This window comes from Impatiens glandulifera, chromosome 1, assembly GCF_907164915.1.
Source record: "Impatiens glandulifera chromosome 1, dImpGla2.1, whole genome shotgun sequence".
NCBI lineage: Eukaryota > Viridiplantae > Streptophyta > Magnoliopsida > Ericales > Balsaminaceae > Impatiens > Impatiens glandulifera.
Genome location: NC_061862.1, coordinates 137,940,676 through 137,951,543, shown reverse-complemented (window position 1 = coordinate 137,951,543; position 10,868 = coordinate 137,940,676). Strand labels below are relative to the sequence as shown.

General features: G+C 33.6%; 1 protein-coding gene across 2 annotated transcripts; it reads right to left on the bottom strand.

Annotated features, from left to right (window-relative positions):
• Positions 1-2,483: 2,483 nt before the first annotated feature.
• On the bottom strand, positions 2,484-10,215 carry LOC124919889. Of its 2 annotated transcripts, none has more exons than XM_047460255.1 (4): positions 10,073-10,215; positions 5,499-9,914; positions 3,617-3,673; positions 2,484-2,759 (listed from the first exon to the last, which is right to left on the bottom strand). In XM_047460255.1, exon 2 carries the CDS (start codon positions 9,878-9,880, stop codon positions 5,501-5,503), a length of 4,380 nt encoding a protein of 1,459 aa, XP_047316211.1. In that variant the 5' UTR covers positions 9,881-9,914; positions 10,073-10,215; the 3' UTR covers positions 2,484-2,759; positions 3,617-3,673; positions 5,499-5,500. The 2 variants fall into 2 exon arrangements, with proteins under 2 accessions (XP_047316211.1, XP_047316210.1); XM_047460254.1 differs by having other exon boundaries at positions 5,499-9,910; positions 10,073-10,203.
• Between the last annotated feature and the right edge of the window lie 653 nt (positions 10,216-10,868).

Sequence of the window (10,868 nt, the reverse complement as noted above, 5' to 3'; positions counted from 1 at the left end):
TCAAAATCTTTATCCGTCTGGTCGGTTATAAAATCGTTGAAAAAATAATCAATAAAAAATAAAAAATTTTGTTTTATAAAAAAAAATAACAAATATATATATAATATAATATAATATAATATAATATAATATAATATAATATTTAAAAATTAATCAAAAACATGTATATAAACCGTTTTATTATTTAAATCATCAATCGGTTATATAGTTACAAGAAATTATGATCTGACTAGAACTTGGTTCGGTAAGTATATAATTATTTTGGTTAATTTTTCTTTGATTTTTTTAGTTTGCTTACCCTCTAATTATTAAGCTATCTATGTATTTATTTATTTTTATTTTTATTTTTTTATTTTTTTATTTTTTATTTTTTCTCTTTGTTATCTTAATAACCTAATAATTTTCAGCTAGATATCAATAATTTTGGTTTTTAAATTTAAATTAATGTATACTTGTGGGAAGATAAGCAAAATTGTGATTTGTTCTTGAAAAGTTGAGACATTATAGAGGAATTACAATATTTAGTACTAAAAAATCATGTAAAATTGATTTATCAATATCTTTAGTAAATTGATTAACTATTATTTTTTTTGTTAAGGGAGATATACATTAAATATTTTAAATAATTCAAAAGTTGAAATGTAAATGAAACATTCCCTGTATTCAGATAAGTTTAAATAAAGTAATTGAATAAAAGGTATGAATTAAAATATTTGAGATATACTTAAAATATTACAATAATCTTTTTTAAAGGAATATTACAATAATATAATTATATTAAAAATTAATGATGTCATAATGAAAGGTTTAAATGATATCACAATTATTTTAAAGTATATCAAATTATAAAATATCATGGTGTGTATATAAACACTAACAATATTAGTTTTTTAGTCTGTAACTTCCTCTTCACATACAAAGGAGTTATGAAATCCATCATGTCTGCTCATTTAAGCATTTTATTTATTTTCCTTGCGCTTATTTGTCAAACAAATTCGACCATGGATACATATAACAACAAAAGAATTGTACTTTACACTACGGGACTTGTACATGTCATAAGCAACGTGTCAGATGTTCCTGCACCTTTACAAGTAAGATGTCAATCACATGATGATGATCTTGGCCTCCGCACATTGTATCGTGGTCACGAATTCAATTGGGGTTTTAAGTTAAGATTATTTGGAGAAACGCTCTTCTTTTGTCATTTTTATTCAAATGGCAGAAACACATCATTTAATGTGTTCAGTAGTAAAATAGCCCTTCAGTACTGTAGAGATGAAGATAATTATCTATGTTATTGGGTGGCTAACGAGGATGGTTTTTATGTAAGCAATAATAACGTGAAGTTTTTTAAAACAAGCAGTTGGTAAGCTATGTTTGTTGATACTAATATTGTTTCCTTTCTTATTTTGTAATGCAATGGAATAAAACTTGGTTGATATATAGTTACCAATCTTATTTTGTAAATGATGTATATTCAATATTTGGACTCATATATATTCATGAAACCAATGAGAGAGATTCAAGATGGACCTCTTAACACTTTAAAAATAAGCTTTGTCCAAAGTTTGAAAGTTTGTCCATGGTAGAGGACTCCCTTGATAAATTCAAGGAGACTTTAATGTTAAGTGGATATAAAAAAATGTCTTAAAACATAGCTTGTAGATAACTTTTCATTTACAAATACTTTAGGGTTTAAATTTTACATGTATAAAAATAAAAGTAACATATTGTAAATGAGCACATCATTCATTTTAAAATCATTAATCACAAATTTAATTTTTTGAGAACAATGTATAAAATTTATTATTAAAAGAAATAAAACACAATGAACAATGATATTATTTAAAGCGAACAAAAACTAGTTCTTAGTTTGCATACCATTCTCTAGGGTGTAAACAAACTTACCATAAGCATAAAACCAAACCATGCTAAATTTGATTAAAAGCGGTTGGTCGAGAAAACTCGTCTTGTTCAAATAGTTTGTTCGGGACATATTCAAATTACATTTAGATTGAAGGTTGTGTTATTCGTTCAATCCTATCTTGTTGCTTAGAGAAGTCTTGAATATGGAGTTTGAGAACAAAATCGATAATATTTAGACCTTTAAAATCTAAACACAAGCAATTCCTACCCGGAGAGTGAACAAAGCCACGAAGGATAAATGAAATCAAAGACTCACACGAAAGAAGAGTCCACACTCAAATGTAACTTTTAAAGCTTTTAAATATGACCTAAATTACCGACTAAATTATATTTGTAAACGCTACGATACAACTTTAAACCCAAAAAAATCTAGTTAACTAAACCAACAAGGGGACATACACAGGTCAGATAGACAAAACACTGATACTGATACTGCTACTTGCAGCAGCCCTCACTTATCATTGAAATGTGGGAATTACAATATCCAACAATCAGCATTGAAGAAGAAGCTAAACTAAACTAAATTATGCATGAAAGAAATGGTGCTTGTAAAATACAGGAAACAAGATAAATGGTGTCATCTAAACAGTGAGTGAGCAGATCAGAGTACACAACACAACAAACCAATCCTCCTCACATAGCCAAAATATTACATACTTTAGATCGTGGATTAGTAGAGAAATTAATACATGACCAATAGTAATAATGGATGGATAGATAATAAAGGTTACATTCCCTCTGTTCGTCTTCATTCTTTACCCATTCTGGACAACTAGTGTTACCTCTTCTTCGATAGTCATACCCAACAGCCCACATTGTCATCATCAAAACTGTTTTACCAAAAAATAAATTAAGAAAACCCAATTACTTAAGCTAATTATTATATTATATGTACGTATAGAAGAAGAAATGTAAATGAGTGGAAAGAGTTTGATAACACTATGTATGCCCTAAATTGAAGTCGATGCATTACTGTAAGGGTCGTGCTAACTTCTTAAATTTTTTAAAAAAAATACTTACGATTTCATTTGTTACTCCAAATAATACATTCTCTACTAATTGTAAGTTACTAACCAACTTACTCAATTACTTATTACCATATTACCCCTATATACTACTACTAATTACCATACTACACTCGTACTAATACAAATATATCCTATTTACAATTTTCTTTTCTTCTTTTGCTCAATGGAGATTTTAAAAATGAAGGGTTATTTGGATTTACCCCCTTATCCATCATCAACCAAATATAGGAGTTTTTGTCACTTAACACAAATAATCCACTTTTTAATCAAACAATGTCTTTTTAAAAAAATCATCCGATTATTTTTTTTAAAAAGCCTACATCCAACAAACTCTAGGTATAAAGATCAGTGAATATAAAACGAATACACCTATGGAAATGAATCTAAAGAAAAAAAATATAGTTAAGGATATAAACCTCCACCTAGTTTCAGCCTTACAATAATTGTTCAATTTTGATCAAGAATTAACCACCTAGGATATCTACAGCAAACATGAATTACATGCACTTAATCATCATAGAAAAATTACGAGATCCTGTAATCAATCACATTGATAAAGATAAACTAAACTATGCATAAGTTGGAGATAAGATATTATGATATTAGATTGTGTACGAAACACAAAAATGGATATTAGAGAGGTCACAGAGCTTGTATACCTTTAATAGCAGAGAATTGTTATCTTCAGTGTTACAGTATCTTCACTCTTCAATAACCTACATGATGATAACATTCACCAATTAGGACATATACTCAAGCTCGTAAAATCCAAATAACCACTAAGAAAAAGAAGAGAAAAATAAATAAAATGCATGTATTGCAGGTGCAACATTTCATTAAAAACAAAATCTTATGTGATCAAGAGTTTCCAGAATTTGGAGGATTTTGCGTCCATGAATAGCGAATGTTGTCAAAATGTATGCCAAGTTAGAGTTAACAGCAGATCACAAATGTTCATCAGCTGGAAACTAAAACCTATTTAACATAAAGAAGCATAATATACAAATGACAGGTATGCAAATATTTATCATTCTGCACCAGTAACTACATAGTTCATGTCTATGTGAAACAATCAATCAGATACAGCTCAAATTTCTTCTGCTATTGCAACTTTGAATATTCACTCCCACTGTCCCAAAATAAGTGGACAGGCTCAATAAAAAAGACTTGCATCTTTTAGTAAGTCTGTCTGCTTATTTGGAATGTTAAAAAGAATATATTATGATTTAGAAAGCTTTGGCTTTTGTCATTAATAAAAAAAATCCAGTATTATTTATGTTCCACAAGTTCCAGTTATGTTTGGGATGGTCAACATGAAATTATCAGTGGAATTAAGTGTACAAAAGAACACTATAGGAATATAAGTGAGGAAATTTAGAGAAACAATAAGGTGATTGCCTCACTAATATATTTATGCACTTTATGTGAAATGTAATATAAAGGAAAGAAGTCCATTTTGCAACCTGAACTTGCATCAAACTCCTGTTTTGCTTCTTCAACTTTTAAAAATGGGTCAAATTACTTCATGCTGTCATTTATTGCTTAACTTCATTAAGTATTAAATCATCTCCACATGATTTATATAGCTTCCTAATCTCAATCCGGCAAATATATTATGCTCTTTCTAAAGTGCATGTATCTGAACTAAGTTAACCAATAAATGACGGCGGAAAATAATTGAGCGAAGCAAAACGAGTCTTGGCAAGTTGCTGAAGCAAAACGAGCTATTGATGCAAGCTCAATAACCATAACGAGCTTCTTTCCTAATATAAACATAGATATTTGTATCTTCATATAAAAAGATTGTTAAAAAGTTAAGGATTTAGCATTATTACTGCCAACCAAACTCTTAACCTTTACTAGCATGCCATACTTGGATTTTTTCAGTTCCCAGATTTGCAAATTGGCACAAGTAAATGATTACTATTAGTGGACATCACACTAGATAAGTTGTAGGTCCTTGATTTATTCTCAACTCCAACCAAAAGGGTAGTCAATCAAGCTTTCACAGAATAATAATTGCATTACTCATGAACCAAGACCTATGTATAGGAAAGAGACAAAAATATGCTAAAATATTAAATATGATGCCTCCAGAAATCCATGCCAGATAAGTAAATCACCAATTACTCCAGAAGTGAAGATATCAAGAACAAACAAACAAACAAACAAACAAACAGGGCAGCCTAGCAAGATCATGTTCTCAAATATGAATGAGCATGTAAGGTGCAACCCTAATCAGGAAACAAATATCCCTAACATTACTTCATATAACCTATTCAGAGGCAAAACTGGAAATGCTTCTGATGTAGTCAAGTTATCGCAAAAACTATTTGCACACGAAAGGTATATAAATTAGAAGTGCAATTATCCATAACTGGTAAGTAAAACAGTTTTACCACTAGAGCAAAAACTGATCAATGTGCAACAGGCAGCAAAAGCAGCATATATAGTTAAACTGACAGTCCCTTGATAATTATAAAAATAAGAAAAGAAACACCATTTAGTGCATCATCCATGCAGAAAGCAACGATAACGTACCTTTAAATTGCATCCTCTTGCCCTTCTAACAATGCAAGGGGCAGGCTTTTAAAGTGCGGAGATGGTGTGTAGTTGAGCTGATAGTTAACAATCATTGGACCAAAAATGTTGAATGCTCCAGCACTGCTGAAGGCAACTTCAGCATCAGAACACTTCTTAAAGACAACTCTAGCTCGGCAGCTCTCTGGATCAACTTCAGTTTCCAATTCTTGTATTGGACCAAATCTCCTAAATATTTTATTTAAACTGGTTTCCACAGGGACCAAATCATTTTCAGAGAAATTCAATACAAGTTCTGCCGGTGCATTTTCTGCCTTCCTCCCAAGATCAACCTTTGCTGATCCGTCCATAGGCATCTCAGGGACCCCATTAGAAAATCGCTTTCTAGTGTAAGGCCTACGACCTGATTTATTTGATCCATTTAGGATCACAGGCTGGTACTGTATTCTGTCTTGACCATCTGGTGTTACTAGCTCTTCAGAACCGTTTTGGATTATTCTTTCAGCCCAATAAGAGTCATTCACTTCATCAAATTCAAATTCTTCAGGAGATCCGTTTGCATGAGATGTTTTCCTCTTTCTAACACCACCTGTACTTTGTCTTCCAGAAAAATGAACAGAAATTGAATTGCGGAAACCAGAGAAAAAAGTAGAGAGGGCACTCATGGAGTTGTGTCCTTTCTTAGGATTTGCTGCCACCAAGTGAAGTTGCAATAGCATCTCAGCTGCAGAAGAGGATTCCACTGAAAAGATAGATCCGCTTCCTTGAGGATTTTGAGCATCAGGCCCCATTGGTGATTCAGTACTTTCATCTATACTAAATGCATCATTATTAGGTTTCACGATGGATGTGTTTCCAGTCAATTGACTTGCTGCCCTACGTATGCAGTCACCAATTTTAAAGGATGGTTTAGGGGTCAAAGGGGATGTAGTAGATACTTTTGCAGAATAAAAACTTATTCTCCTCTCTTCACCCATCAAATCAGACAAGCTTCTGTCTTTCTTGCTAGGGTACATAACATCTTTAAGGTTGTGCTTGCGTTTATTTGAGTTGCTCTTTTCAATTTTCAAACTGATTTTGCTTTCACCTTCTGTGGCATATTCCATCATGTCTGCTGATCCAGGAAAGTCCATTTCATTCTCCTGTAATGCTTCACAAGTCTGGAACTCCGGAAGTTGCTGATAACCCCTTTGACGATTTAAAGCTAATAACTGGGCTTTAGCAACAACAAGGTCTAATCCATCAGATCCATCCAAAGGGAACTCGGCTAATTCTTTTACAAAATCCAAAAGTTTATCAGCTTGAAAAGAGTTAGCCTCCATAGACTTGTCTATGCCAGGCCTTCTGCTCGATTGTTCTCGAATGCCAGCATTCTCAATAATCTGAGCTTCAATCTTGTCAAAGACATCTTTTGGTAAACAAGGACAAGCTAGCCCCAATTCAACTCTTCTGGAAACCTCCTCCAAAGCACAGCTCACAGCATTCTGTAAGGCTTCTGAACTGCTATGCCTTTCTGCCTGTGAGAAATGTGCTCGAAATGGCTTTAGGACAGATGCTTCATTCCAGGCAAAGGTTCGATCCCCAAAATATGCAACTAAGAAACAATCTTTTTTATGGTATTTCATTGCTTTATCAGATGCATCGGCAGAATCAAATATCTGCCCAGGCCACCATGGGTGGCTCTTCACTTTACCCCAGACTAAGTCTGATACTGAAAACTCGCCTGTTTCAGGTGGCAGCAAATAACTAGGCTGGTGCAACCTAGGAATGTTTCCATCGTTCATATTTGTGAGCTTTGGGTCAATATCATCACCATCATTTGCCTGTTCTTCACCAGCATCTTCTTCTTCTTCCATCTCTAACTGCTCAAGAACAGTGCACTCTTCTTCCACATCAACCTCCAAGGTATAACCATCAAAATATAGCTCTGTGCCACTACCATCCAGGCCATCTGATACTTGCAAGCTCATCTCGCTTTCCATTGGCTGAATCTCATCTACAAAATGAGACTTATCCATAAAAGAAACATTTTCCTTACATTCATCATCAAGTGAATGGCATACTCCATCCTTGTTCATACATGTATCTAAATCCACAACCAAGTTGCATACTGTAGATTCATCCCGAACCTCCACTTCAAAAGTTCCTCCTGTTTCCTCGCTGGATGGGATGTTTGCTTCAAAAGTCTGTTCTGCTATAATATTAGAAGAATCGATTTCCATATTGTCATTGTTTGATGGTTGAACATCAGCAATTGTATGTTGTGATGAATGGCTATTAATTTTCTCATCAAGAGAGACACTAGAATCAATAACATCATGTGATGCGGAAACTACATGTGAAGCTGTATGTGTGTGTCCTTCAACAACTGTGTCAACATTCAAAGTTTCTGCTGGCTGGACTTCAGTAAATTTGCTGTCATCTGACAAATGCGTACCAATTTCAGGACATAACTCATTCTTTAAGATTGGAGGATCATAGTTCCCCTTCCCAAGCAACTCCTTGCCCACAGAAGAATCTCTATTGACCATGTCATCATCTGATACAGTATCACCAAATTTGTCAGCCTTCATCCCCTCAGAGTTTTCTGCAACAGAATCATTCACATCAACAATCTCATTTTTTTCACCAGATACTTCTAGGTCTCCATGCACTACTTTGATATCACAGCTTCCATCAGTATTTGCAACCATGGCATCCCCTAAGGAATCAACTTTGTTAACAATATTACTATGAGGTAGGCCCTCCACATTGTCCACTTCAGCAACATCCACCTTTTCAATAATAGAAACTTGTTCAGTTGAGGATTCTGAATGACCATGGTCTTCACCATTGCCAAGGGTTAACTCAATCTGTAGAGTTTTATCATCTTTTGATATGTCAAGTCTCATTTCATTGGAAATGTCAGTTTCAGTTTGTTGATTAGATGAATGTGGTTCCGCACATACAAAGACTTCACTTTTCAAGTCCTTGGTATCACTACCAATTGCATCACCAGACTTTAGAGTGGTTTGATCCACAATCATTTCCTCTTCATCACCAACAGTAACCTTGGTTGCATCTTGTTTTTCAGCTTCCATGGAAGACATGTCAACCTGCAACTGCTTCTGATCATCAGACTCTGCAGTGGTTTCATCCACAGCCATTTCCTCTTCATCACCAACAGTATCTCTGTTTGCATCTTGCTTTTCAGCTTCCATGGTAGACATATCAACCTGCAACTGCTGCTGATCATCAGACTCTGCAGTGGTTTGATCCACAGTCATTTCCTCTTCATCACCAACAGTATCCCTGGTTGCATCTTGCTTTTCAGCTTCCATGGTAGGCATATCAACCTGCAACTGCTGCTGATCATCAGAATCTAGAGTGGTTTGATCCACAACCATCGCATCTTTATCACCGACTGTATCCCTGGTTGCATCTTGCTCTTCAGTTTCCATGGAAGACATATCAGCCTGCAACTGCTGCTTATCATCTATCTCACCAAACAGATCGGTTTGAGGGTTTGTAATCTCTTCCTTGTTCATCATCCCAACTTCGCTTACAGTAACTTCAGCTTCTTGGACTAAGGAGTCCTCAGCCTTGGAACTGAAATCCTCTTTACGATCTGAAGATTCAGGAACCACTTCCACAGAGATATCCTTTGAAACAACCTGGTCCTGCACTGAAGAGGTTTCTTCCACAGGTGGAGCAGAAAAAATCACATTCTCAGGATTGGCTTCTTTATCATCCACAGAGCTAGGTCTGGTTGATATTGATTCTATAAGTTTAGAACCATTTACTTCATCTACAGACTTCCGAACTTTCTCCAGACCCTCCTCAATCATCTCATCGTCCCGAGTTTCTTGAACAACTATGCCTTCTACCTCCTCAGCAACACCAATATGGGTACGTTCCCTAGTTGATGAAGTTGCTAAACTTCCAGTCTCAGCCTCAGCCTCACTGTTCTGCACCTCATCAGCTCTCCGAGAAGCTAAAGCTTCCTTATCGACATTATCCACTTCTTCACAAATCTGTCCACCAGATGAAGCAGTAACCCCCTCCATACCTTCAAATCCACCCTTCAGCTCAGTGCAAGTCTTCCGAGAAGAAGAATCAAAAGCTCCAATCTGACCAGAATTACCCCCTTCATTTGATTCCACTTCATCCTTAGTATTAGTATCCTCCTTTAAAACTTCATCTTTACCCCCATCCTCCATGTCCCGATTTCCAGATCCACCATCACTGGCAACTCCATCAACAAACACATCAGAACCTACAACTTCAATCATTACCTCCCCAACATCATCTTCCCCGCCGCCCTGAACCTGTTCCTTGTGATCTATTAGGGCTTCGTCAGCTGTAGGCTCCGAAACCGAAGCCAAATTATCCCCATCACCCATGTTCTATTTTCACTCTCTGAGCAACAATACCTGGCTAATCAGATGAACAAAGACTCCATTAGCACAGGAAATTCTAAAAACTAGATCAATCCGAAAAATACAAAAAAACGCGAAATTGCAATGAACCCTAGATGTTACTGGTAGAAGATTGAACAACGGATTAGAGAAAACGAGCTGATAGATTAAGCTTACCTGGTTATGGTGTCCGATCTAGTCTCAGGTTTCTGGAAGCCAAGTGAGGGCTTTAGAGTGACATTAAGCTTGCATTCGATGAACCCAAAATGAGATTTTCTCTTTCTTTCTCTAAAATTGTTCTAAAAGACAATAAATTTTACTATTTGGAAAAATATCAAGTTCAATCAATAAAGTGGATCAAAAATATTAAATATAAAAAAAAATGTACTAATTTATTCAAATAAATTTTAAAAATTATGTATAAAAATTCAAATGTCTACAAAATTATACCCACTTGTTGGTCTAATGACATTTTGTATTTTTTAAATGTGTAATAATAAAATAATAAATTAAAATTATTGTCTTAAAATATTTTATTATAAACTATGATTATTTAATGGTTAGGTATTTGTTTAGTTAATATTTAAATAGTTATTTTAAATTAAAATGTATTATAAACAATAGTTGAATTTTTTATTTTATTAACAAATAAAATTATTATTTAAAAAGTATTTTATTCTAAATTATTATTAATTTAAATGTGAATAATTATATGTATGTATATTAGAATTATTAATTTTATTAAAAATAAATATAAATTCAAATATTTTATTATTTTTTATTTGAAAGTAAAATTATTATTTTTTAAAATAATATAAATTATTATTATTTTCAAAATAATTTTATATATTCTATTATTATCCAATCAAATTGATTAATTTGAAAAAATTTCAAACTCATCCCAACTTTAAGTTTATATTTCAAATGATAGTGGGATATTTTTATAATAAATTATTTAATTTTTATTAATTTT

Coding starts and splice junctions, on each gene's coding strand:
- LOC124919889 (XM_047460255.1), bottom strand. CDS start 9,880: ATGGGTGATGGGGATAATTTGGCTTCGGTTTCGGAGCCTACAGCTGAC.